The sequence below is a fragment of the Boleophthalmus pectinirostris genome, unplaced genomic scaffold, assembly GCF_026225935.1.
Source record: "Boleophthalmus pectinirostris isolate CB_2022bp ecotype Guang Dong unplaced genomic scaffold, ASM2622593v1 HiC_scaffold_9, whole genome shotgun sequence".
In the NCBI taxonomy this organism is placed as follows: domain Eukaryota; kingdom Metazoa; phylum Chordata; class Actinopteri; order Gobiiformes; family Gobiidae; genus Boleophthalmus; species Boleophthalmus pectinirostris.
This window is the reverse complement of record NW_026571541.1, coordinates 16,762,560-16,789,756: the sequence shown is the minus strand read 5'-3', so window position 1 is coordinate 16,789,756 and position 27,197 is coordinate 16,762,560. Positions and strand designations below refer to the sequence as shown.

At 37.4% G+C, this 27,197-nt stretch overlaps 6 protein-coding genes and 1 pseudogene across 10 annotated transcripts in view; 1 reads left to right on the top strand and 6 right to left on the bottom strand.

The window, feature by feature from the left end:
• The window catches only part of schip1 (schwannomin interacting protein 1), a 170,125-nt gene extending 169,793 nt beyond the window's left edge, over positions 1–332 (bottom strand). The window contains exon 1 of the mRNA XM_020928709.2: positions 76–332. Coding sequence (XP_020784368.2) covers positions 76–332 — 257 coding nt within the window. The remainder of the gene's footprint in view (positions 1–75) is intronic.
• Positions 333–669: 337 nt separating this feature from the next.
• LOC110163700 (P2Y purinoceptor 3-like) lies at positions 670–1,653 on the top strand. The gene has a single exon (XM_020928710.2). It carries the CDS (start codon positions 670–672, stop codon positions 1,651–1,653), a length of 984 nt encoding a protein of 327 aa, XP_020784369.2.
• Positions 1,654–2,013: 360 nt separating this feature from the next.
• On the bottom strand, positions 2,014–8,139 carry mfsd1 (major facilitator superfamily domain containing 1). 2 transcript variants are annotated; one of them, XM_055166577.1, is made up of 17 exons: positions 7,915–8,139; positions 7,770–7,822; positions 7,554–7,666; positions 7,430–7,472; positions 7,280–7,347; positions 7,076–7,184; positions 6,875–6,974; positions 6,290–6,388; positions 6,064–6,175; positions 5,343–5,399; positions 5,089–5,245; positions 4,820–4,917; positions 4,624–4,736; positions 4,497–4,544; positions 4,342–4,408; positions 2,231–2,336; positions 2,014–2,073 (listed from the first exon to the last, which is right to left on the bottom strand). In XM_055166577.1, the coding sequence occupies exons 1-17, from the start codon at positions 8,087–8,089 to the stop codon at positions 2,014–2,016; spliced, it is 1,578 nt and encodes a 525-aa protein (XP_055022552.1). In that variant the 5' UTR covers positions 8,090–8,139. The 2 variants fall into 2 exon arrangements, with proteins under 2 accessions (XP_055022552.1, XP_020784239.1); XM_020928580.2 differs by lacking the exons at positions 2,014–2,073; positions 2,231–2,336 and adding an exon at positions 2,474–3,384 and having other exon boundaries at positions 7,915–8,132.
• A 152-nt stretch (positions 8,140–8,291) lies between these two features.
• Positions 8,292–15,456, bottom strand: LOC110163591 (P2Y purinoceptor 13-like). 3 transcript variants are annotated; one of them, XM_055166579.1, is made up of 5 exons: positions 15,055–15,222; positions 13,790–13,981; positions 13,176–13,565; positions 12,620–13,086; positions 8,292–11,439 (listed from the first exon to the last, which is right to left on the bottom strand). In XM_055166579.1, the coding sequence occupies exons 2-4, from the start codon at positions 13,970–13,972 to the stop codon at positions 12,628–12,630; spliced, it is 1,032 nt and encodes a 343-aa protein (XP_055022554.1). In that variant the 5' UTR covers positions 13,973–13,981; positions 15,055–15,222; the 3' UTR covers positions 8,292–11,439; positions 12,620–12,627. The 3 variants fall into 3 exon arrangements, with proteins under 3 accessions (XP_055022554.1, XP_020784241.2, XP_020784240.2); XM_020928582.2 differs by lacking the exon at positions 15,055–15,222 and adding an exon at positions 15,272–15,456 and having other exon boundaries at positions 8,292–13,086; XM_020928581.2 differs by having other exon boundaries at positions 8,292–13,086.
• Positions 15,457–16,644: 1,188 nt separating this feature from the next.
• LOC129412605 (P2Y purinoceptor 13-like) lies at positions 16,645–18,194 on the bottom strand. Its single transcript, XM_055166675.1, has 3 exons — positions 18,087–18,194; positions 17,695–17,751; positions 16,645–17,621 (listed from the first exon to the last, which is right to left on the bottom strand). The coding sequence occupies exons 2-3, from the start codon at positions 17,714–17,716 to the stop codon at positions 16,645–16,647; spliced, it is 999 nt and encodes a 332-aa protein (XP_055022650.1). The 5' UTR covers positions 17,717–17,751; positions 18,087–18,194.
• Positions 18,195–18,746: 552 nt separating this feature from the next.
• On the bottom strand, positions 18,747–19,806 carry LOC110163701 (P2Y purinoceptor 13-like; annotated as a pseudogene).
• Positions 19,807–20,888: 1,082 nt separating this feature from the next.
• Positions 20,889–23,473, bottom strand: p2ry12 (purinergic receptor P2Y12). 2 transcript variants are annotated; one of them, XM_055166578.1, is made up of 3 exons: positions 23,351–23,473; positions 22,790–23,064; positions 20,889–22,459 (listed from the first exon to the last, which is right to left on the bottom strand). In XM_055166578.1, the coding sequence occupies exons 1-3, from the start codon at positions 23,427–23,429 to the stop codon at positions 21,635–21,637; spliced, it is 1,179 nt and encodes a 392-aa protein (XP_055022553.1). In that variant the 5' UTR covers positions 23,430–23,473; the 3' UTR covers positions 20,889–21,634. The 2 variants fall into 2 exon arrangements, with proteins under 2 accessions (XP_055022553.1, XP_020784371.2); XM_020928712.2 differs by having other exon boundaries at positions 22,790–23,012; positions 23,351–23,379.
• Between the last annotated feature and the right edge of the window lie 3,724 nt (positions 23,474–27,197).

Here is a 27,197-nt window from a genome sequence, read left to right as displayed (position 1 = left end):
AAGTCTGTCCCTTGAAGAATAAACGCGTTGGACTTGCAATTGTGGCATAGGATGATGTGCAGATGTCTCACTTACCTGTATGCGCCGTTTCGCAGCATGACAAGCTCCGTCTCCTCGCTCAGACAAGGATGAAGCGAGCAGTCCTCAGCAGCCGGAGAGGGGAGCTCACTCTCGAGCGTTCTGCAGCCAATGGGAAGCGGAGCGTGCGCGCGTTTTTTAGGTGTCGTCAAACTTAGTAACGCTGTAGTAGTGTCTATGGATTGGATTCTAGATACCAGTAACACAATATTACCTTTTAAACCACGTAAAGTAAGAACTAGTTTCATTTGCATTTTTGCTCCTCAACATTTAAGTCATTTCCGTCCTTCGGGGCTATGATGATATGTAGCCAATAGAAACGCAGCCATTGAAAGCATGTCTTGTTTGTCTGCATATTTACTTTTACTTTGTATGGCAAATATGATTATATAATGGCTGACATTAAACAGGTGTGAGCAGGGGTGCATGGGAGCCATGGGACAGAAGGAGAGGCCATTTGGAATTCTAGTCCTTTCTTTGTGGTTCCTCCCCAGTGCGTACACGCACTGTTCCACTTTGATTAAACCAGCATTGTTGGATTTAAAACAGAACTCTTTGTGGTATTTTAGAGGTACTCTGATCGACTCATGAATGGAGGATCCCCGAATATGCCCCGTGAAAAGCTTTTACCAGCGAATCCTTCTCCCTGTGGCCTACAGTATGGTTTTCTTTTTGGGGTTTGGTTTGAATGTGAGGCTGCTGTGGTGCGTATTTTTGCAGAATCGTCGCAGAAGCAATATGATTATTTACTTAAGTAATCTGGCCGTTGCTGACTTATTGTACGTGCTATCCTTACCCCCACTCATCAGTAACTCCATGGGGGACCTATGGCCATTTGGAGACATCTCATGTAAGGCAACGCGCTTTTTATTTTTCGTCAACCTGCACAGCAGCATGCTGTTCCTGGCCTGCGTCAGCGCGCACCGCTTTATTGGAGTCTGCTATCCGCTGAAAGCTGTCCGCACCAAGACCAGAAAGTTTGCCTTTTTTGCGTCAGCCTCTCTCTGGGTTTTGGCGATTGTGGAGATTTTACCCACTTTTTACTTTTCTCACACTGGCAGCATTAATAACATAACTGTGTGCTTTGAGATGGTGAGCCCGGGACAATTTCAAATGTATTTTCCTTATGGGCTTTTTCTGGTCATAGTGGCCTTTCTAATTCCATTTATGGTTGTTGTTGTCTGCTACTGCTCTGTGTTAAGAGTTCTTTACAAAGGAGCAACTCAACACCTAAATGGTATCTCCAAGACCGTAGACAGGGATTGGCGCAACAAGTCTTTGCGCACATTGCTTCTTGTGTGTCTCCTTTTTTTGATTTGCTTCCTTCCTTATCACGTTGCTCGAACGATCTACATGTTTGTGAGGGTCTTCCAACCTGGAAACTGTCAGCTTCTCAACACTGTCATGATCTCCTATAAGGTATGGAAGCCCGTGGTCAGTCTGAACTGCTGCATAAACCCTCTGCTCTACTTCTGGAGCTCTGGATGCAATCGAAAATGCCTGAGGGCCTGCCTGTGGAGGGACGGAAGAGTGCAACCTGGCGTGTGCGTGCTGGACACTGGTATCAGATCTTAGGAAAAAAAAAAAAAGTGTTATATTTATTTATTCAGATATTCAGTCTATTAAAAAAGCCGTTTAAAGTGTTTCTCGTCTTAAATCAAATATTTACCCATCTATTTAAAACCCAACAAAAATCAATATTGTGTCCAGGAGTGAATCATTCAAGGCAAATGCTGCCCTCTTTCGTTTAACTGTGGTAGTGCACCTCTTCGCGGAAAGCCTTTGTGAAATTATGTAAAGTGCACATGATAAATAAAATGTCTTTTGGGTAAAATACTAAACAATGTCTTTCACATAAGTGGGCTTTAAAAAGGTAAATGTAAAAAAAATAAAAATAAAATGTGTGGTGCCTGTGCTTCTGATGTGCCAAAGACCTCATTTGAGAACACTTCTGTGGGCAAGTGATGACAGGTGAGTAGAACAGTGGTCTGGGATCTGGGAAAACAAAGAAACAAACACATTATTGCCATGGAGGTCACAGCAATCATGCATACATGTATTTAAAAAAGTGTTGTCAACACAAATTAAAATTTATTATTTATTTATTTGTAAACTAAAGAGATATTCATTTGTGTGCATGTACAGTGTATACCTCAGCTCCCAGTCTGGAGAGGTAGCGATTCCGTAAGCGACAAGCTGTCATGGGAGTCAGCCTGGCAGATTCACCTAATGTCAGCTTACTCGGACGCCTTTTAATTCTAAACACAATGATGCCGAATAAAAGCAACATTACCATTAAAAAACAATACATGATTATGCAAAAATGTAAGGGGTTTATAAATAAAAATGCCATTGCAATTTAAATGTTTGCAAAGAACAATGCAAAAAAACACAGTTAAAAAGTACAACATTTAATAACACAGCATATTGTTCTTTTTTTAACAACGCATTTAAATGTCTATTTAAAAAGAAAAAAAAAAACACATAGCAAAAGTGACAACACACAGTGTGTGACCATACCCATAGTGTAGAAACGACGTATAATAATTTGATAGATAATACACTGTCCAAATGAGGTAGTAAACTGGCATTCTCAGTGAGTGTCAAAAACTCTGTTACTGGAATGATGAAGCCCCAGCTCTACTATGGGGGCAGTGCTTAACACACATGGGTTACCTGAGCTAAAAAGGGGAAATCTGTGCAATAAAGGCTATGCTGACATTTGAAGATTTTCATTCTCTCCAAATATATCATCAATGCAACAGAGAATTTCATAAAAAACTTAATATAAAAAAAAATCATGGCATTAGCTCCTAATGAAATGAATTCTTAATGTTAAAAACTGAGAATCAAAAGCAAAAACTTGTAAGACTACATAGTGGTCATTTAATTAATAACATAAAATGCTGATTGTTCAGCAATATTAGATTAAAAAAAAAAATTATATTGCTTAGAATAAGGCATATAAAGTGAACCACCAAGTACTAAAAGCTGCTAGCTTACAAAAACTTCAAGTGGGTAGTTGGCCCCTTCAGTTATGTAATGTAATTTGTAGCAGTGACAGTAAATTCCTTTGTCAAGTAAATCTGACGCAATATAGAAATCAATAAAATGTTTAAATTATCATAAAAGTACATAAAAAAAAAAAGAATGGGACAGTGATCAGAGTCGGTGGAAAAAGGTGATGTCAGAACTGAGTGCAGTCAGTGGTGCAATCCAGCCCCATGAGAGTAAATAGACCATGGGCTGGACACTGCTGCAGGCTGGCTCTGACACCCTGAAGCTAGTGTGTTCCCCCATCATCATCTAGAAGACATAACAACAGATGAGAAATTAGACTTCAGAAAATATCTACAAAAAAGAATAATAACAACTTACACCAACAATATGTATGTGCTTTTTCCCAAATATAAATAAAAATGCACACCACCATGTGAGCCCGAGACAAAAAGAGAAAAGAAAAAAACAAACAAAACAAAAAACAACAAAAAGTATACCTCTTGAGCTGATGATGTTGCCAAAATAAAAGTTCAAGGAAATATTTCCCATTCTCAGATTAGAGATTTTTATCAAACAGTAGTTTGATTTCATTCACACATTCATGTTTCCTCACTTCCACTGATAAGTGGTGATGTGTGACATGTGATTTACTGGTATTGATAATGTGGTCTTCCTATGCCAGACCCAAGGACGACAGCACCAGCACTCTGGAGACAGAAGTTGGACTGGAGCTAGGTGTAGGAAGACCACACCAAAACTTTATACACATAAGTGCTACAGAGTAATCCAACTTTATCCAATCCAATCCAATCCACTTTATTTATATAGCACAATTCATAAACAAACAGTTTCTAAAGTGATGCACAAATAAATAATAATAGTAATAATAAAATGACAACTATAATAAAATTATAAAATAAATGTTCAGATTTAATTATGCTAGTCTTAAAACAATAAAGCCAGTAAAATAAAATAAAAATAAATAAAAGACACAGAGGACCACACAACTCACGCAGTGTTAAAAGCCAGAGAATAAAAGTAGGTCTTAAAACGAGACTTAAAACATTCCACTGCGGGGGCTGTTCAGACGTGGGAGGGCAGAGCGTTCCAGAGCTTGGGTCCGGCCACAGAGAAGGCCCTGTCCCCCCTGGTTTTAAGTCTCGTTTTAGGCACCACAAGCTGTAACTGGCCCTCGGACCTCAAAGCATACATGTTATACATGTTATAGTAATCCACTACAGAGTTAGAGGAAGGTGTACTCACTCAGAGTGTGAAGTAGCTTCTTTCTGAAGTCTGGCTCTGTCAGCAGCTGAGCGGTTTAAATCTCCCCCTTTTGAACAAATTATTTAGGAATTATCAAAACTAAAGTTGCCATTTTAAGTATTTTTACTAACAGATCTCATTCAGATTTAACTTACCTTTGAGGTAATCCACAAAGTACAACATCACCACAGCCATTAGTGCAACTATAAAATAAAGGGACTTTAAAAACAGATCTATTGTTATTAACAACCAATGTATCATAAACAAAAATTAAACACTAACTGCATATGCAGGCACAGAAAAATACTTCTAAAACCAGGTAGCCTCTGTTGTCAAGTATGGCCCCTGCTGCCATGGCAATGAGAGCCAGTCCCAGATTCTGGATCGACTGCATACTAAAAATAGAAATTGATGAACATATAGTGAATGACAATAGTACTGCTATGTTCATTTAAAGTGGCAATGAAAAACTTCTCACAAGCCATAAGCTGTACCCAGCTGATGCTCAGGGACCACAAATGCCACCATAGGCCACAGAGCACATGCCAGTAATGAGTAGGACACTCCCAATAAGGACTGCAAAACAAAGGCACTTCACATTAGGTCAGGTTGATGGTTGAAAAATAAAGTTATATATTTTGTTTATAGCTGTATAGCAAATAATACATAATCTACAGCCATCATTCACATTGGCTTTATCTAATTATAAAAATGAAAGGTCTAAAATCTAAGATTAGTTGTAACTACCATGGCGATCCATGGATTCCAAAAAGTGAAGGCCAGCATCATGTGGGCAGCTAGTGTTGTCACTACAGCACACATCACCCATATCACGTTCCTCCCAATCTTATCGACCATAAAGCCCAGTACTGGTGACGCTGGAGCCGAAATGATGTACACAATACTAGAGGAGAAAAATTATAATTCATCTAATAACCATCAGACAAATTTCACCAATACACAGTGCATATTTAATAAAGGGATGTTATTAGGCAAGTCACCTGTTGACGGCTCTGGCATTAGCTGGAGAAAAGTTGAATTTTTCAATAAAGAATACTCTGAAGAGAAAAAGAGAATGTACAATGTGACTCATAGATAAATATTGATTAAAAAAAGTTACTGGTAAAGTCAGAGGGTTTGTAGATACGGATTTGTAGCAGGTGGCTGTGTATGTCAGTATTTACACAATTATTAGCTAAGCAGGAATGGAAAAATACCCCAGTCACTAAGTGACATAAAAATGTCTTTTATCAAAGCAAAACATATCATGATATGTCAAATGTATTTAATTTCCTTCCACTCATTTTAAGGCATTCTGAGTGCCCCTGCTTAATACAGTGTTATAGGGAATATTAGTGTTCAGCAGTTGAACCTTTAACTTAACATTCTATAGATATAAGTATACAGGATGGTAGGAATGGTCAATCAAATGACAGCGGCTTAGTTCACATGCTCACCAAAATCTGACTTATCTGATTTCCGGACATTCAAGATTGTTTAAATGACGCATAAATTACAAAATCTGATGTGCAATAGCGGGGGGGCATGATTTTTAAAAAATGATGATTTCGTGGTTTACATGTGATTTTAATAATCGAATAAGTGTAGAGTGACTGCTTCATAACCTTTTCCAGACTTAAAACAGAGCCAATTTTAAGCCAAAGAGTCAGATTTCTAAACCTAAGTACAGTACAAATGAGTGTACCACTCCTCAATACTTACTGTCCCAGTCCAATAAAGGGGAATATTGCCACGTAGTATCCCACACAAATAATGAAGATGAGCCACAGGCAGAGAGGGAAGTCTTTAACATCTGTCAGTTTAATGACCTCTCCTAAGAAACAAATGGGTAGATGCTAATAGTAAGATACCAGTATAAAAGGAATATGGACGGTAGTGAAAGGTAGTGAAAGTAGAAGTTAAGACATAGTTTATGAAAATATGTCACCTGTCTTGCCCTGCTCCTTGTGGAGGATTTTCTCTGCTCGTTTGTCGAGGAATCCCAAAACCAACGCACAGATTAGAGAGAACAGGCATGTTGAAGCAGCTTGAAAAAAACAAAAATTTGGTTGTTATGCACATTAAAACTGAGGCAGCCAGTGGAACAAATGTCAGCATATTTGAAAAAAACCCAATAATATTTTGAAGAAGTGATTCTCATCTTTGTGAGTGAGTCAGCTGCCACAGCTCACAACACTTCTGTTGGTTATCTGAGCTCATTTGTTTCAAATATAGAAAGCACTACAGTGCTACTGATGCAGTCATGAATCATATTCTATTTCATTTCTCACAGATTTGCATGAATACGAAACCCTACTGTATATTTTGCATAGCATATCAAGTCATATATATATATATATATATATATATATATATATATATATATAATAATGTTGCACCAAAAGGTCATCGTTTGTGAATTTTGTTCACCGACAATGGCAACAAATCCGATTCTGAAAAACTGCTATATTATATTATGCTGTACATTAATAGAGCCATTTGAGGCAGATATAGCTTTATGACAATGACTTACCGATCATCAATGAGACTCCCAGTGTAGTGTGTCCAGCAGCAACAGATTCACCAACTTTATTATAGACTGAGCCCATGATGTTCATGTTCACTGTGCTGCCCTTGAGACAAAAGACTAAGTTGGTATTTTGCTAGCATACAGTCCAATTGCTATCAGGTCTATGACTGCGATATCGTTATTTTTTTCTGATTCCTTACTTACAAGTCTAGCCATACTAAGCTGCAGGCCAAACACTAGATTAAGCTCCTTTCCTTTAAACCAGTTCACTGCATATGTGTTCTGAGCCACAGCCAGGGACTCGCCTCCAATCCTATAAAAAATCATTATAAAGACATTACTGTTCTGTTCCTTGTTTATAAAACCAGTATAACATTAATGAGGAACTTAAGAGCCTTGCTTGCTTACCCAAATATAAAACGCCCTGCTTCCATAAGCCAGAACTGTTTAACCAATCCTCCAATTGCAAATATTATCTGTGCAGGTGTAGAGACAAATCAAGTTGACACATCACCTATGGATTAAATTGCAACAGATGACTGGATGATTCATGCCTACCTGCCCACCAAAGACAAAGAGTGAAAATAGTATAGTCCCAAGTCTACAAGGAAAAACAAATATTATTATTAATTATATTCATCTCAATTTCAGTCTCTGCATGTTTTTGATGTAAATGCCTTACCTAATACCAAAAACCCTATCAAGAAGAAATCCTCCTAGAAAGCAAAGGACCACATTTGGCCAGGAGTACCATGCATAAAGCTGCATAAAGTCTGCGGTGTTCAGATCCATATCCTATTTTCAGAACAAATGTTAAGCCAAAGAGTGCTAAAAAACAAACAGGAAACGAGAGCATATTCAAAGGTTTTGTTGGTGAATGAAATATGAATTAGCCAACCTGAAGAAATTCGGTCTGAAGTGCTGCGGGGTTGTCATAACAGAAATAACTGCCTAAAACACATGATCAAGCAGAGATCGCACTTAATCTGATTTCATACACAATACAACAAAAGTTAGTGTTCCTCTGCTGAAGTTAATCTCACCAAATCCCAGGAAGCACATAAAGACCAAAACGACAATGCGATGCTGGAGACGGCTGGGGTCGCAGATAGCGGGAAGCGGGGTCCTCGTTTCCCCCTCGCCTTGTGTGTCTGGAGCCGGGTACTCTTCATCTTCTGCTCCCAACAGGCCCCGCTGTTCCTCCTCACACTCCGCCATGTTCGTTTTGTTTGGGATGTGCTCGGAGCGGTGAGGAAATCATATGACCCGCAGTCACGTGCACATGCAGCCAATAATGACGGAGAACTTGGCGGCATCATCGAGTGTGGGATGTGCAGATTATGCAGCGATAAAGTGAGTAAATAAACTAGTTCAACTGGGATTTTTTGCCTTGCCATTTAATAATCAAAGTTGGGTTTTGATATTTCTTTTTTCCCCCAGAAAATAAAGAGTTTGCCCATCACGGGTTTAATTAATAGACATATTTTATGGCAAATAACTTTCCAAACATACCATTGATCGTGGATCAAACGTGTATGTATAGTTTTTGTTCGTTATTACTATTTTTGGTCGAGTTACTGTACATGTAATTTTTACAAAACACTGCCGTATACTCGCTTATCCACTAGAGGGCCTTCTAGTGTTTCTATATGTCTTTTTTTAAATGTATTTATTTTTTTATTTTTTTTTTTTTTAATTTACATAATGAAATGTACATAACTCTCGATGGGAGATATCATTGCATTACATTTCCAATACAATAAAACTTAGAGCAAGGCCAGTCTATATAAGCCATTACATTCAGTGCACACACTGTCATTGCACAGTTTTAAGATTCAAAACATAAATATTTGGAGACACCATCACAAAGTAATTGTATGTCCTTGTCAGAGGAGTGACATAGTAGCAAAAATATGACTGTAATTCAAATTTAAACAACAAAAGAGACAGATTTTTTCCATCTACTTTAATGTATGTCATATTTACCAATAATTATTATTATATTGCAAAGTCTCAATATATTGTTTGGACATTTGTTTATACCATATAGTATTTGCTCCAATTTTAATTGAACAGTTACGACCATCTTAATATTCAACCAATTTATTATATTGTTCCAGAAATATTTTGTCCTGTCACAGGAGAAAAAGAGATGTTTGATTGTTTCCTCCTCTTGAGAGCAAAAGACACATGGCTCCACCTCAAAACCAAACCTTTTTTTTAAGCATCGTTGCTTTTGGATAGTAGCCATTTATGATTTTAATCTGCATTTCTTTTACTTTGGGGGGTATCAGCTATTTCATACATATTATATATGTATTGGTTATATTACCATCACCATGAACAATTTTTGAATTTCTGTCAAAATGATTAAATAATTTACCTTTTAATATTTTATTCATAGTTTTATAATTACATTTTTTATTATCTAAGGGAATCTGAGGCAATTTTAATTTAGGCAACATTAACTGTTCTTTTGAATAATGTAAATAGTTTTGTATCAAGTTTAATAATGCCGTGGGTATCGATTTGCCAACCTTTTTATACTCCCTATTAGAACTTTGTATATTAATTAATATGACAAAAATTTAATTTTTTCCATACCATTTTTGTATGAATAATGTTTTCCTATTTGATGTAATTGCTCTGTTGTTCCATAAGGTTGAGCCATGTGGCATAAAATTATGGGTAAATACCATCTTCCAATAATGGAGAATCTGTGGTATTCAGACAGTTTTATAGGTAACTTGGATACTTCAAAATCTAATTTTAAAAGAAATTCCAGACTACCTACTTGCTTAAAAACATTCTTGGGGATATTAAACCAAATAAATTCAGGTTGGGTTAAGAAAGCTTTTATCCAGTTTATTCTGAAAACACCCACCATAGATTAGAGTCAATTGTTTTTAACCCACCTTTGTTGTAGCCTTTGACAAGTTGTGATTTTTTTAATGTAATGAGTTTTATTGCCCACTCTGAATTGGTATATTACAGTATATATATATATATATTTTTTTTTTGATTAACCGTTAGTCCCACTATGCCTGGCAACTTACCATTCTTCATTTGTTTTAGAGCAGATTCAATTTCTGTTAGATTTAAATCCTCTTTTAGTAATAATTTATCTTCTTCTGACAATTTGGTTATGTTGTCTTTTATTGTATCCATAAAAGCATCACATTTGTCTTTTTGGTATTTTTTCTTGTGTAAATTCCCATAGAATTTACTTATTTCTTCCATTATTTGGGTTTGGTTCTGAGTAATGGTACAATTTTTACTTAATTTGGTTATATTTTTTCTTGATTGTCTTCTTTTTTCAAGACTGTAGAAATAAGATTTGAGTTTTTCTCCCCTCATTCAATCCATTTAGCTTTAGACCTTATCAAGGCGCCCTTTGCTTTCTCTAGATAGAGGTCGTCTAAATTGATTTTGAAGAGAGTGTAATACTTCTGTGTCTTTCCCAGTTAAATTGGGTTTCCAACAAAGTGATCTTATTTTTTCAACCAATTCTATTTGTTTAAGTTTTTGTGTATCAACAATTTTCTTTCCAGTTTCAATAGCTTGTTGCCTCACTTTAAGTTTAAACTAGAGCCCGACCGATATGGATTTTGTTGTGGCCGATATGATATACCGATATTATGGGAGTTGGAGCTGCCGATATAATCACTGATATATTTAGTGATGTAAAAATTCACTGTAAATCTTGAATTATTAAAAAAAAAACTAGGTTTGGCTCTGGTGGATTTTAAACTGGGTTTATTTAGGCAACATTTATTGTTATTCTGCCTCTTTACATGATATGTCTTAGGACTAAAGCAGGTCTAAAGCAGGACTAAACTAGAACTGAACCAGGACTGAAAAAGGACTAAACCAGGACTAAAACAGATCTAAACCATGTGTAAAACAGGACTAAACCAGAACTTAACCAGGACTGAGTGTTGGGACTCGGTCTCTATCTCTCTCCCTCTCTCGACCCCAAGATTAGTCCTGGTTTATATATTTTATGCTGAAAATATTTAAGCACCTTTTTTTTACTCTATGCACACGCATATTTTTGAAAGTTTCGTTTTCAACTGCTGCCGCTGTCAAACTACCACAGGCGGCGTGAAGAGAAAAAAAGTGAGAGAAAGAGAAAACAGGACTCCCAATCCCAATAAGGATCAGGCTCCCGTTGTTCGCTTCAAAGAGCCGCTTCGTTCGCGATCAACCCATCACTACTAGCCTAGCTAGTAAATAAACGATCGCTATTAGCCTTTAGGCGTAAATGCTGCGTGCCGCGGTAATTAATTATATGCGCAAATTTCATCATTCACACGTCTATTCACAGCTCATTTACATATCAGTACAGGTCCAGTAACAAATATACGGCCAATATAGTCACTTTACAATAGGCCAATAGAAAACAGCCTGTTTATGTGTGAGAGCGACAGCAGCTAATCGCTAACCTATCAGAACGAACCAAAACTAGCTTCGACATATTTCCAACACTTACCGCTCACACAGGCTCCTCCTCACATCACAAGTCTGCACTAATAAATGTCCTTTTAATCCAGACTCAAACCGATTGTCTGTAAAAAGAAAGTAATCTCAGTGTTGCACACATCGATCTTCGGGTGTAAACAAACACATGTGAGTGACGCGACTCTGCCGGTGTGTTCAGGGACGGACACACACACTGACAAATGACTCCACAGATAAATACTGATGTGGAGCCACATATTAGGACATTTATCTGTCTGTAAATTGGATTAAATGAACAGAATGTAGAGAGTCTAAGCTTTAAAACTAGGTATAACATGCCCACGTGAAATATCGGCCCCTATCAGCAAGCATATCGGCTGATAGCCGATGCTCATATCGGCCGATAATATCGACCAACCGATATATTGATCGGGCTTTAGTTTAAACCATTTCCTTTATATGTCTATCTGATATGCTGACAATGTGGCACCCATAAGTACTCTTGGTTACTAGACTGTGATTAATAATAAGAAACTAGAGTAGACTAGAGTTTAAATACAAATTGTATGTGGAAAAACAACACATAGAATGCACTAAACAACGAGAGAAGGGAAGATCAACAACAGTGAACATGAGGGTTTAACCCTGACAATTAAAACACCACATGTCATTACCACTTGTCACACGTACTAATGACACACATACATATACATATAAATATACATATACATATTCATATGCATATGCATGTACATGTACATGTACATGTACATATACAAATAAATATTCTTCATGTCATTTGTGATGACACGTGGTAACCCCAGATGGTCACAAAACAATAGGTTACAAGGTTCCTGTGGTTTGTTTGGTGTTTGTTTCACTTTCTGCACTGCATTAGGTGCATGCTCTGTCTTTTGTGCTATTTTGATCAGATAGGTATGATTAATGATTAATGAATATCTTATTAGATTATAGCTTCATTTAAGCCTGTTGTTTGTTCATAATTGTTGGCCATGTCCAAAGGAAACTCAAGTTTAACTAAGATTAGACAGAAGGAAGTAAAATAGCCATATCTGCAAGATATAGGAACAGGATGACTTGGAAAATGTGCAGAAGTGCTTTGTCAGTAGTCTTAATTTGTTCTGGTTAATACAAGTAATACTTAGCATAATTAAATTTCTGATACATTTACAAGATTAATTCTTTCAACTTTAAAATGTATACACTCTTATTTAAATGCACTGTGCAATAATATAATATTGCAAAACATGTTTGCAAGTTCATGACCTGCTCCATCAGAGTTGGTTTGTGTGTCTGTGGGCTGTTTGTGACATCTCCTGCTGAGTGGATGTGGCAGTGACTGAGTCCATGGTGCTTTGCTGCAGTGGCTTCTGGCGCAGAGTGGCCGTCAGTCTTCGTCTGAACATCTTACACAGAAACACATAGATGAGAGGGTCCAAACAGACATTTGTGGCTGAAAGCCACAGTGTCGTTTCCTTTGCAATATATAGGTAATTCTGTGCTTTACATGGACTCACGCTCTTACGTGTTTGGGTCAAAGTATATGGGACTCTTGCAAAGTGAAAGGGGGCAAAGCAAATAAAAAACACCCCCACAACCACAAAAACCTTTGCCTTGGTTCTGCGACTGGCTGCATGGCACCTGCTCTTTGATGCTTTGTAGGACTCATACACCTTTTTGCTGATGAACGTGTAGCACACCACCATCAGAGCAAGTGTGCCCCAGAAAATCACCTAAAACCAAGAGAACAATATAAAAAAAAGTTTGTCTCTCAAAATGTTCAGTTTAAAATTTAAAATTACATTTTTTGTCTTTTTTTTACCTGACAGAAGTAGTTAAAGCCCTCATGCCAAAGCAGCCCAGCCTTGCTCTTCATAGAGGTACACTTGAGCTTTCCTTCAAATATCTTGGGTGGCTGGTCACTTAGAATGACATTGGGCAGCGCTAGTGACAGCATCACTACCCACACCACTACACTGACTCCCTGGCCCACCCTGACCCGTTGCAGGGGGCACTTCCCAAACGGCCGCACAATCTTCAAGTAGCGGTCCAGGCTGATGAGACCCAGCAGGAGGATGCTGATGTACATGGTGATGTAGAAGAGAACAGCCGAGTATCTGCAGTGGAAAGCCCGCAGCTGCCAAGAGCCCACACCCGCGTCACTCAACACTCTCAGAGGAATGGTCAGTGTCATCAGCAGGTCAGCCACCACCTGCTCATACGGACACATAACAACCCTTTAGCTAGAATCTCTATCACACTTCAAAGCATTGGGCTTTCTACAGTATACAGAATAAGACTAAATATAATAGAAAATCTAGAGCAGGATTGAGATCTGAACTAAGAATAAAACTACAATACTGTAACGTTACTAATGTAATGTATAATTTGGATAAATCACATAAGTCTTTGTCCATTCAAATGATTTTCTCTCACCACATTTTTTAGAAAGACCACAAATGTAGATGTGCTGGGGATGCCAAAGAAGATCCAAGCAGCCAAGGAATTTAAGACCAAGGCAACGATGAAGAGGAGGCTATACAGGCAGGGAAACACCACGGCCGTCACACTGGTGTCCCGGTCACATTTGATGGACAGGTTGGAAAGAGAGGTATTCATCTTTGGAATCTTCAAACACAAAACAGGAAATTTAGACTGCTTGATTATGTAAAATTTGTAATAATAACAATTAGTTTTGTCATAATCAATAATAAATTTTTTGTAACAATTTTCTACATACTGTCAAAAGTGTAAGTAAAGATAAAGAATTATTATCAATTATCAGTAATATTTTGTGTTTCATGTTTTAATAGCCACCGCTGATTAGACGTGGCTTAGCTCCAGATCTTATGGGGCACAAAAAGCGCAGATAGTATTCAGATAGTAAATGTTTTGAGACGTTTTCTGATACCAACTGGCTATTAATATTTGGATGATAAAAATGTCACTAATGAAAAAAAAAATAAAAAATATATATATATCTATATCTATCTATATATATATATCTATATATCTATCTATCTATCTATCTATATATATATATATATATATTATATATATATATATATATATATATATATATATATATATATATATATATAATTTTTTTATTTAAAAAATGAAAAATATCTGTAAGGATAAAATTATAGACTAAAGTTTGCAGTGTTGAATTCAATGCATTAACTAGCTTTACTTTTTTACTCTCCTTGTGGTTATTTGCTAATTAGGTCCACTGCACAGGATGTAAACAGAGACTGAATACACAGGAGGTAGGTCTAAAGCATGTTGTGCATCTTGAATCTTAAGTGTAAATAAACAGCCTCAATATTACCAAATAGGAAAGAGTGTAAACGGAAGACGTAAAGTGCAAAACCTCCAAAAATATTAGAAAAATGTTAAGAAACTACTACTACTACTATTATTACTACTACTACTACTACTACTACTACTACTACTAAACTAAATAAATTCCCATGTGGATCATTAAAGTTTGTCTGTAGTAGTATGTCTAAACTACTACTACTGTATGCCAAGATGTGGACTTTTTAAATTCAAAACATTAAAGGGTAATTTAGTCTCAAAACTAACAGATCACATTGTAAATCTCAAATAAATTTCATCTTGTGGTTAGAAAAGCAATTGTTGCCACTAAACACTTATATTTTGTTGAAATTTATTGCAATTATTAAAGCATTTCTTACCTTCTTGCTGTTCTCTTGGTTTGTCCAATGTTATGCTAATAAAAAGTACAGTATTTCAAAAGCAGGAACTGTTTGAAGTGAACCACATCCACTTTCCACTGCAGCTCTTCTCACACTAACGGTAGTGCTCTTAATCTTTCACTAGCTCACTTTCACCCTCCCTTATTAAAATGTGTGTGTGTGCGTCTGTCTGTGTGTGTGTGTTTGATGCCCTTACAATAGCTGGTCTCTGGAGTTACTGTGTGGCTGTCTTGTCACAATCCCAAGGCGTTTGCCAGTCTTCCTCCACCGGTCAATGGTTCTTTCCTTCCTTGCTTCCTGTTCCAATTGTCTGCCGAGGGGCTTGTTCTGCTCCGTGCCAGTCCCCCTGCCTCCGCTCGTCTAATGTCAGTTTGTGTGTGAACCCATCAAACACTTCTGTTTTTCATGCCCTTCTTTTTATTAAGAAATAAAAATTGCAAGATGGTTGTGTCAGCTCACAGGTGGTTTCTAGTTCCTCATAGTAGGAACTGAACTCTAGCATATAAAATAAAAGTAAAATAAGCAATTATAAAAGGGGGCTGCCAAGTACTTTTTTGGGATGGGCAGATGTGAAATAATGTCTCTATAGTCCATATCATTCACAGTCTAATTGGTAAATGGTTGTTTTTTTGTTCATGTATTCCCATTGGTGAATTTTTGCTAAAAATACATCCATCTGAGAACAGCCCCATATAACTTCCTGTGTGATTTTGTTCAGTGTTGATGTGGCAATTTTGACATATGGGAATAAACAAAATAGAGAAATATACCATATCCCTGTGTAGCCCTTTTTAAATCACTTTTACATGACAATTAACATGACAGAAATAAATCTCAATATAAGTGAAGATGAATATATCATTTTTATTTACTACAAAACTTCACAAATACAAGACTTGCTCTTGAATGAATTTTAATATATCCAAGTCATCACAAAGCAGTGCTAAATTGTTTTGATATGTATTTTCTACAGTCTGCGCATCTTATATTCATATATTCATATTATATTAACATTCTTTTTGTGTATTTGTTACAGTGAGCTACCATAGGTTCCATTCTGATGACACCTTCATTTATCCATGCTGCGGATCTGCATAAGGATAACACTTGCTTGTCTGACCCCATGTGGCTGGACATCAATCTTCAAGACAAAAATAGGTACTTTTTGCCATGTAAATGGATAGGCTCACAGATAATGGGTTAAGATTTTCTAATAGGAAGTTATTATAAAATGAATTAGTGCTAATGTGATCATGAAACACATTTCCTAAAGGCATTTCCTATATCCATGTCTTGATCATGCATGGTCTGGCTTTGTAATGCAATAAGATAATAACAGCAAGACAAGCACATTTAACATAATCTTTTCTTTCCCTCTATCAAATTAACACAAATAACATAACAAATTTTACACACACCCAACAGTAATCTTATTTATATTCAACAACATGCACTGGAATTTAAAATGTAAATTGTATGTGTATTACAAGGAGACACTGTAAAGATGTCAAATATATTTTTCTTCTAATTACACTAGTCATACATTAATTTAATGTTGTTAATGTTCTCCTATTCACCAGCAGTATCTGGGAATATCCTCCTGAGTATGTTGTACAGGCAAGGCACATTGCTCAATAAAGACAACAATTTCTCATTGAACTCACGGCATAGAAACACATAGAGAAGTGGATCCAGGCAGATGTTGTTAGTGGCCAACCATAAACCAAATTCTTTGATAAACCATATATACGAACAGCCATAGTCAGAGTTTACCTGCTCAAAAGTATATGGGATCCTTATTATGTGATATGGGCCGAATGACACAAAAAAGACTACAAGCACCAAGAAGACCCGCAGCTTTATCTTCTGCTTCCCCTTGCTGTTGTTACTACCGGAGTTTCTAAATGACTGTATGACCTTATTTGTTATGCAAATGTAGCAAATGGCAACAATAACACTGACAACCCAGAAATAGACATTCAAGGATATGGTTAGATATGTATGGAAAACTAACCCAGCTGGAACTTTTGTGTCCATGCATGTCTCAATCACGGTTTCATTCCCGTCTTTGCTGCTCAAAATCATTGTTGATAATGCAGGGAAAACAAAAACTATCAGCCACACTGCTACTGATACAACTGAGGTCAGTATTACACTTTGACCGAACTTGTTCTGCGGAGTGACAATCTTGGTGAAACGATCCAAACTTATGAGACCTAAGAATGTGATGCTGGTGTATAATGCACCATAAAAAATGACACTGAAAAAGCGGCAGGAGAGGACGAATATTCGGTGTGATGCATTGGGAAGGTCACTCGCCGCTATGGCCGGGAGAGCGAGGGTCAGTATGAGGTCGGCACCAATGAGGTTTTTGAGATAGACTATGAATGTAGTGGTGGATTTGAGGTGTATAGAGACCCAGGCGGCCACACTGTTAAGCAGTAGAGCCACGGGGAACATAAAGAGGTAGAGGACAGAGAAGGGGTTATATTCTATGGTCTGACAGCTGGTGCGATTGAAGGTGTGGGTCAGTGACAGGGAGGCATCTAAAGGAGAGAACAGAGTATAAAGATAAACAATTACAGTTGCATGCTTATTTGGAGATGAATTTGTACTCACTTTGCTTGATGTGGTTGTCCATTTATTCTGACTCCTGGCTTTTGATCATGCAGTGAGCTGCAAAAATTTTAAAGATACACTAAGGATATGTCACTATTGAGTAGTAGTCTTAAAAGCAACAATAAAACTTTCTGACCCATTTTCAGATTCTTTACCTGCCAATGTTTTCATTATTTTTTCCCATTAACAGATGTCATATTTAAATCTGAATTATTCACTTTACGAGCCTAATACCTAAAGCCTATGAAGATACAGAATTATACACTTAATTTATACACTCCAGTCAAAGAAACCCTTAATGTAATCAAGTCCAAAAATTGTGTATTTACTATTAATATATACTGTTTGCTATTGGGAGTACAGATGTATATCATGAAAATTTATTAACTTACAGTTGAAGTCTCTATTGTGGCGTCCAAGTGCCCAGTGGCTGTGGCACTACAGTAATAGTCATGAGGAGGTATTTAAAACACAGTTGATTTTCATAGCAGACCCATCAGCTTTTCTGATTGTGTTAAATTCAGTGATAGATCACGACCTATGCAAACATAGGAAAAATCATGTTTATTGTAGGTGGCATGAGTAATGCCAGGGTTTTTTAGGTATTAGACATTTAGTGCCATATTATTCTGATGTGTTTCAGGAACAGTTGAAGGAACGTTCCTGTTTTAATTTGTTTTCTGTCATCACTGGAATTTTTTTATTATAATAATTTCAGTTAATGCAACTTTTAATTGAGATTATAATTTGGTCATTCTTAATTGTAAATGATTATCTTGGATCTTTTTAATCAAAAGGTAAACAGCCAATCCTCATTCAGTAGAAGCATGAGGTTTGGGGGCAGAATTCACTTTGGAGCAATACTTTTTATAAAGTTTTAATTATTAGAAGTAATTAGACTAGGCTAAATAGGCTAAAAGTGCACATTATTGCATCCAGACACTTGGCTGTGTTCAGCTGAGATATATTTTGGAATAAGAGCAACACCTACTTGTGCTCACTAGATGGCAGTAAAAGACAGAATGAACTACAAACTGTGAAACATGGGCTGATCAAAGACAGGACTCACGTTTCTGTATTTCAGAGAACATATGTTTCTGCTGCGGGCTGTTGCCTTTTTCTTCTATGCACCAGCCAAGAGAGATTCCCCCTCACCTTCATCATGTCAGCCAGTTTGTTTTTGTACTTCCTGCATAGGAAAATGTAGAGGAGGGGGTCCAGACACGCATTAGTGGTTGTGAGCCACAAGGACAGTGTGTAGACCAATTTTAACCAAACTTGAGTGCACACTCTCACCTCATAGACCTCCTGTAGAGTGAAGGACCTACGCATAACGTGGAGAGGCACAAAGCAGACAAAAAACACCAGTAAGACCAGAAACACCCTCAGCTTAGTTTTCTTCTTTCCTTGGCTGTTGTTGCTTCCAGAATTTCTGAACACTTTCACTGTGATGAATATGTAGCAAAAGACAATCAATGAACACATGAACCAGAATACAGTCTGCATTGTTGCCACTACGTAGCCATGGAGGATCAACCCATCTGGGCTTTTCAGTTCCATGCAGCAGTCCTTTGACATGTTAGCAGGTGGGGTTTGACTTGTTAGGATCATACTTGGAAAGCATGTGCCCCCGAAGAGGAGAAACCAGACCAAATAGGACATGACTTTGCTGAATACAACATTTTTCCCTACGCTTTTTCCACAGAGTTTCACTATTTTAAAAAAGCGATCAAGGCTTATCAGACCCATCAGTATTATGCTTGTGTACAGCAAACAGTAGAATACCACATCAGAGTAACGACAAGTAAAGACCCGAAGTCCCACTGTGATCCCAGGCTGTGAGCTCGCCGCCATCAATGGAAGGGACAAGGTTATCAGGAAGTCAGCAGCCACCAGGTTTTTCAGATAAACTATGAAGGTAGATGTAGATTTCAGGTGTAAGGAGATCCAAAAGGCGATCCCATTCAAGACAAGTGCACAGGGAAACACAAGTAAAAACAGGTTGGACAATGCGATGTTCAAAGTAGTGTCCTCAGAGTTGGTACATTGGGGTGCAGGAGAAAAGGAGTTGGAAGATGTTGGGTGAATGGTAGAAGTATTAAAGGATGCCATTGTGAAATCTAAAAACAGATTAGGGAGCTATGTCAGATTAAAGATGGTACTGGACTCACAATAGTGTAGGACTGTGATTGTTGTATTATATGGTTAAATAATATGAAAAGTGCCTCTCACTGAAAATGGGGCTAATGCAAATGTATCTGACATTAAAGGCTAAAGTTTTCAAAAGCTATATGTTTTGTTAGATGTTGATGAGTTTACCTGATCCTGATATTTGTTTGTGTCATTTGTAACTTTGACGTAGTTTTGAATTGACTAGCACCAGAGCATTTGCATACACCTGAAACTGAGTGGTGAATTTGACACTTCCAGGCATTGGTAAATGACATGTTATGTAAATGTTATGTGAAGTTATGTAAATGTTGCCATTTCTCTTTACTTCTGGCAGTTAAAAAGAAACAATTTCCCAGATTATTTCAGCACATTTTGAACTATCTAAAAGTTGTCATCAACTTCTGCATTTCACTTCAACAAAATGTGAGCAGATTCATCATTAACATAACTCCTCTATATATGCTCCTCAGTAAAGACATTTTTTTTTTACTAAGGTTAAGTACAGGTAGATGTTACTTTAAATTTAACAAATATAAAATAAACCAGAAACATGTTAAGTGCCTCATTGACATGCAGATTCACATGATAAAGCTTTGTATATTCAAGTCTGATGAAATGTATGTGAATTAAAGTAAACCATTAAACAAATGCTAGACCACTCACTAATTGTCTATAGTCAGTCAATATGAATTGATATCTACTCACCAAAATAGGTTCGATGTCACACCATGCGGACGACTGAAGGATCAGACACTGCGGTGTAATGGGCTCTTAAACCAGGGAGATGCAAATGTGACAATGAGTGATGGCAGCAGGGACCTGTGTCTTTGTGAGTGTTTTTTTCCTTTGAAACTGAGAAAAAACAAACATGCTTGCTGTAGTTTTATTGATGTTGGCTGGAGACATCACAGTCTGATTTTATAATTGCACAAGTCAAATTTGTTTGGATTGATTTGGCTCAGGATTTTATAATGTAAAAACTCAGCACAACAAAATCTGTCTGTAGAAGTTTATTTTCCATTTCAGATTTCATAAAAGATGATTGGTGAAAGACAAAGCCTGTTTCTGTTCCATATCGTATTAAGTTCTTTCCATTACTGACAACCTCTGCAGTAGATCAATAATCTTGGCAGCCAAACCTGACCTGCCAAGGCAAGACTTAGACATAGAGCTCCAGTGCACATGTTGTGAATTATTATTCATATCAGTTTTTTTTATGTTCATAAGCCATTTCATATACAGCATGTATTTTATAGTGGTAAAGCATAAAGTGATAGCAAAAGATGAACTCTTCCTTTAGGTAAAACAAAGTGAAAAAAACTTCATGCCTTGTGTACAATAACTCCCACTTATTCTACAAACTTATCATACATTTGCATAGTGCATGGTGAGAGCAACATTCTAACCACCTGTTCATTCCTATTAGTTATGCTCCCACCTTCTGTTATGTATTACTGGAAATCTGACCCCACCTCCACAGTTCTTGCTTGGGACACATTTGATAATAACATTTCCAACATCTGAAGACTAAGAGCTTCCCACAGAGAAGCATATTTGGAGATGCTCTAACACACTTAGATTGCCATCACAATGTGGCACTTACACAATTAGCTTGTGTAATATTGACAAGCTAAACTTAACATAACATTTCCCCTGTCAGAGCTCATACACCTGATTAGTGTAAATCTCACAGGTGACTCTATGTTTGATTAATAGGTGCCTTTTAGCAATAGATTTACGGTTAAAGGAAACCTGAATTAACAGTCTCTTACATGACTGCACTTGAATCCATGTAAGCAGAACTTCTTCCTGTGAGCCTGCTACATGTACCGAGAGGCAAACGCAAGCTTTTGAACAACTTAGTTCTGAATGATTTGCACAGAAAGAAGTAGAGGAGGGGGTCCAGAACAGAGTTAAGAGATGACAGGAAAAGCATACTCTCCTTCAGCTGATAAAGTTGAAGTTTCTGTTGGCAATCAAACTTATCCACCCTTGTTTGGCTGATTGTGTATGGCACCCTGGCAAAGTGGAATGGCACAAAGCACACGAAGAATACTACCAAGACTAAGAACACTTTTGGATTCATTATTCTTTTGGTGCGATGAGATTTGGGAGCCATGCCACTGAGACCCTGTGCATTCTCTCCTTCACTTTGTTGGTGACTCTTGGTGCGAGCGTACGACCTGTACAACTCTTTGGAGATGAGGGTATAGCAAATCATCACTGTGGCTAAGTTGCCCCAGAATATCACCTGACAGATATGGTTAACCACCTCGTGCCAATATAGACCAGCTGGTGTCTTGAGGTCACTGCATTTGAAGTAATGAGATTTTGGAGTTTTCTTAGTTAGAATGACATTGGGTAGGCAGAGAATCAATAATGCAGTCCATATGAAGCCTGACAGAATTTTGCGCCTGGCTAAGCGGGCTGTATTTGTGCCCCGAAATGGTGTCAGTGTTTTTCTGCAGCGGTCGATGCTGATGAGGCCGAAGAACAGGATGCTGATGTACATCGTGAGGTAAAAGAGGACAGATGAGACACGACATACGAAAACCCGAAGCCCAGTGGAGGCCATGTTGGAGTCAGACAGCACCTGCATGGACAAAAGGGATACACTCTTTTTGTAAACTTATTATTGGCCTATGACTGCACAATGGAAACTGATATGTGATACTGGAAATATTAACATTTGACCAAGATAACGTAATGCATTACTATAGTTTTATAAATAAATTTCAGAGAGTCAGAGGTTTACTCATCCATGTTGCCTCCTATCCAGCCCCCCGATATAAAATAAAATAAAACTACTTAATTGTGTCCCTAATCAAGATTTACAATAAACAAACATTTTTCATTCATTAAAAGACTTCTGCTAATGCCTTGGCATTGCTAAAACTTGTGCAATCTATATTTATGTTCTTACCTTAAAGGGAAAAGTGAAAGTCATGATGACATCTGCTACCACAATATTTTTGAGATAAATATTTTTGAGATAAATGATGAAATGAGACATGGAGGGGATACGAAGGAACACCCACATGGCCACGCCATTGAGTGTAAGTCCCACCAGGAACAGGAGCGAATACAGGACAGGTAAAATTACAGTCTTCAGGACGTTGTCACGGGAACAGGTGTAGTTCATGTGGCTATGGTTACCAGGGGAAATAGGGAAAGTTGTGTTCGTGTCCATGATAAGAGCTGCATGGAAAATAAATGTGTTCTAACAAGTAATTTAAACAGACAAAACAGTAATGTCTTTATATTAATTAGTAATTTATTACAGTAAAGTCTGTCGATAGCATATTTATTCCCGCTGAATGTTCATACCATCAGTTTTTGATATATTTATGAACTTTTTATTTCTACTTTTAGCCAACCTGAACCATAGATATTGATTTTTTACTATAAATATTAAACTATAATTGCGCCTACATTACAATTACTATATAGATTAAAATAAACTTAATTGAGAATGTTCCCTTACCTGCTATTGTGAACTCTCCTGCTGTTCTGAGTGCACTTCTGTGAACTGTTGGTTTTAGTAGGCTGAAGTGCAGGGACATGGCAGCAGCCTATTGCTTAAATTTGATCTTCTCCTTTCTCTTTCCTGACTTGACTAAGTCTGCACCCTCACTCAGATTTGTTCTTGAGTTCATTCATAAAGCATTTAGGATTGGATAACACATGATACAGTTTACATGTGCAAAAATTTCAACAATAAAAAAAAATCTTGATGATATTGAAACTGAATTGAATTAAAGAGACATATTATGCAAAATCAACTTTTATGAGATTTTAACCACATTATAATGGTTTGTCCTTATTAGCTCACAGAGTTATTTTTTGAGTGATCCATTTTTAGTTTTAGTAATTTTGCATGGCCCTGCATTTGTGTCTTGAGTACCCAGAATATTTCTGTGTTCACCTGTCTCCACTCACAGGTGCAGCAACTTTATAATTTACAATAAAAACACAAATTAAATTTGTTGCTTACTACAGCAGAAAAAAAAAAAAAAAAAAAAAAAAAAACTACTATGAGGAGGGGGAGCCTAAGTCCTAAATTCTGCAACTTGAACATGAAGTCACTATCATGAAGCCTATCTCTATTATTAAGCCAGTTGGCATCAATATTGTGGTTTAGGTTTACAATAAACAAGCTGTGAAATAATGATCTACATAGTTCAATCCCAAGCAACTGAAATAAAGCATAATATGACTTCTTTAAGAATGATATACAATAGGTTCAACTAACAACAGCCTAAATAGTCACATTATTACTGCTTCTGCTACTATACATTACAAGCATTGTTTGCTGCATGATTGATTTCTGAAACTCTGTTTTCAGTTCATCTTTTATATGAAATATACTGTCACTTCTCAACTCCTACATGTTGTGCCATTTTGACTGACAGCAGTTTTGTGTCTGTGACAGAGGCACCGCCAGTGTCAGCAAGATTCACTTCCCAGCTGTCTGCCAGCATGTTTACAGATTATGCAGGAGCTGGGATGTTGTTACAGTAAATACAGTGAGTGCAGTGCCTTGGTTAGGGATTTGGTTTTCCTCAGAACCATATGGTTATTGGAATTGTGAAGTTGTGTGACTGAAAAGAGAAGTAGTTAGTTGTGTTTGTGTCTGTGGATGTTTAGGGGTTTTCTACTAAAAAAGAGAACAAAAAACAAAAACAAATTTTCAACAGTGGTGAAGCTACAAAATAAAAGAAATGTACTAAAAAAACTATCAGATTAAAGTAACACTGTTAATGAGAAGGAAAAAAATGTAAATAATAGAAGAATAATCCAATCTTCAGCAGTGTCTGAAACAGTATTGTAATGTCTTTGCTCAAATGACTCCCCGATCTCACCCAATAAGTGCTTATGGATCTTCTTCATCCATCCTCACACCACCCTTTGACCTTTTAGTTTTCACTGTCACTTCAGCTAAATTTGAGAGAGTCTGAGCACCTTCACATCCTGTCAGCAAATGGCTCTCAGCACTCAGGTTGTGCTTTAGGCAACATAATAGGTCTTTGAAAAGCTTTTATCACAACACCGAGCACAGGGTTAAGGAAAGGGTGACGCCATGTTTGAGGGTCAAGCTAAAACAGTCACTCTAACAGCTGAGTGGGCTCAAGAATGAACTTTGACCCCTGGGACCACAGATCATGTTGTGGCAGGTCGCATGCACTTATTTACAGAGATGGATATCCAAATACAACATCCAGGGTGGCCTTTGCATGTTGCTTGTTTGTGGCTGTCTTCACTTGTGATTGATCATGTCTGGGCTGTACAAGCTGTTTGGAAGTCTTTTGAGTTCCTAATAGTGCAGCCGTTTGCTAAAATGTGCCCGCCACTTTGTTTTCACAGTGTAAGGTTTCTGTAGCTACTTCTGTCTGCCCAATGCAGCCTACTGTAAGAGCCATGGTCTGTCTCCCATACGCTGTAGACATAAATCTGACAAATAGAAAACAGACTGTAGTTTGGAAAAGTGGAAATAAGGAAAGAAAGGAGCTGCTTTGAACTTTGAGGTTACATTAAAGATAATCTGCTATCCTTTTATTTAGATGTATGTTCACCAGAAACACAGTACAATTATTTCAACTTATTTTTTATTAATCTTGTAGCCTAGATTTTAGTCTTGAGTCTTGATATTTTTGTTAACTGCAAGGCTATTATCTGCACACAAAAAATAAAAAACATTGGCTACAAGAAGGCACTACAAACATTCCTAACTCAAATGTTCCCAAATGGCTATATAATAAACTGTTTTTGAAACCCATATTATGTGAAAAGATTGTGAAAATCACTTGCTCCTGTCTCCTACATTGAGCAAGCTCCAAGCAGGGTATCTTGTGTTTGAATTGGAAAAATGTGTTTGTTTTTGTGCTTTGCTGACTCATGTAAAAGCAGTTTTCCCTCATTTGCCCCACGTGTCCAGAAGTGGAGTGCTTTTTATCGTCTGCATCTAATCTGCCCACGTCCAACAGGCTCCTGAAACTGAGAACAGTGTTTTTCATTTCATCTTTAACGTCGCCCTAGTAACTGCATCTGTTTGGGATACTGCTCTGAATCAGCTTTCATCTGGTCTACACATTAGCAGACAACCTCTCAAACTCTGCCTCCACCTACTCACAAAGGCCCTGTTCCATGACGCGAGGCTGTCTTTCACTCAAGATTTTTTTGTAACAGGCTGCAAAGTAATCACACTGGGGAAACATATTTTTGGTTTTATTTCCAATGCTCCTGACATGTGCCAACAGCAACATTCTTCACAGGTAGTGTTGATGTTTGTCTGATATTCCCTCATCTCTCTGTTGGAGGGAGCAGAGTGCTGAGAGGTGGCATAATAAATGGAAACTCGAAGGACAACAGCATCTTTGAAAGTTCTTCAGGTGGCAGGATACCATACATATTTGACATGGCATTGCTGTATGCTCAGTGGAGCAAATATGATAGGCAAGAAGTGTCAATCTGCACTGAGGCCAGATTGACACCTCTTGGCTATAATGTGAGGGCTGTTCAAACTGTAACACATTTGGAAATCAATATACAATTTATCATGACAGGCCTAGTTGATCATGTGTTTAATACAAAGCACAGGCATTTTGATTTCAAAACATTCCTTTCTGATAATGATGTTAACATTAGGGCCGGGCACGTTAACTCGTTAATTTTGTGTTAACTAATTAATTCATTATCACCAACAATTATTTTAAAACCATTAACACAGTTTTTATTATTTATTTATTTTGTATTGTAAACATCTGTTTCTCACTGGCTTTTGTTTTTAAAAAGTCCACCGCGAGTGTTTCTTTAAGTTTCGTGTCTTTTCTTTACACTTTTTTCACTTTTTTCTGACCACGTGAGATGCAAAGTGTCCGAGCCTCCGTGTGCCGCGGCTTGGACTGGACCAGCCAAGGGCTCTGAGCTTCCGTGGGCTCCTAGCTCCGAACGGGCCATGGACTCTGTTTCACGGGTCTTTCTCTGTCTTCTTCTTCTTCCAGACACCCCTGAGGTGTCCAAATAGAGGTGTCCAGTGTGTTTTTTTTGTCGCTGCGGTCTCACTTACATGATGCTATTACAGGGTATTCGCAAAGACCCGGAAGATTTCATGATATGATCTCACCCATAACTCAGTCACTGATTTATCCAGATTCCATTGGAAGAAAAATTGTGATTGGTCCATTTCCATTCCATTATATTAACCCTTTGTTTCCCAAGAAATATCAGTCCAAGTTTATAACAATGATCTAGAAATTATTACTAGTGAATAAAAAATATTGAAAAAAATATATTAGTAGTACAAAAATTCATTCAAAATTTTGTCTTGAGCC

Coding starts and splice junctions, on each gene's coding strand:
- mfsd1 (XM_055166577.1), bottom strand. CDS start 8,089: ATGGCGGAGTGTGAGGAGGAACAGCGGGGCCTGTTGGGAGCAGAAGAT. Junction 7,823..7,914: donor TATGTGCTTCCTGGGATTTG/GTGAGATTAACT, acceptor CATGTGTTTTAG/GCAGTTATTTCTGTTATGAC. Junction 7,473..7,553: donor GATAGGGTTTTTGGTATTAG/GTAAGGCATTTA, acceptor TTTTCCTTGTAG/ACTTGGGACTATACTATTTT.
- p2ry12 (XM_055166578.1), bottom strand. CDS start 23,429: ATGTCCCTGCACTTCAGCCTACTAAAACCAACAGTTCACAGAAGTGCA. Junction 23,065..23,350: donor AGGAGAGTTCACAATAGCAG/GTAAGGGAACAT, acceptor TTTTCCATGCAG/CTCTTATCATGGACACGAAC. Junction 22,460..22,789: donor CTTTCACTTTTCCCTTTAAG/GTAAGAACATAA, acceptor TTGTCCATGCAG/GTGCTGTCTGACTCCAACAT.
- LOC110163700 (XM_020928710.2), top strand. CDS start 670: ATGGAGGATCCCCGAATATGCCCCGTGAAAAGCTTTTACCAGCGAATC.
- LOC110163591 (XM_020928582.2), bottom strand. CDS start 13,972: ATGAATACCTCTCTTTCCAACCTGTCCATCAAATGTGACCGGGACACC. Junction 13,566..13,789: donor TGGTCTTTCTAAAAAATGTG/GTGAGAGAAAAT, acceptor CCGTATGAGCAG/GTGGTGGCTGACCTGCTGAT. Junction 13,087..13,175: donor GCTTTAACTACTTCTGTCAG/GTAAAAAAAAGA, acceptor TCTTGGTTTTAG/GTGATTTTCTGGGGCACACT.
- LOC129412605 (XM_055166675.1), bottom strand. CDS start 17,716: ATGGACAACCACATCAAGCAAA. Junction 17,622..17,694: donor GGACAACCACATCAAGCAAA/GTGAGTACAAAT, acceptor TCTCTCCTTTAG/ATGCCTCCCTGTCACTGACC.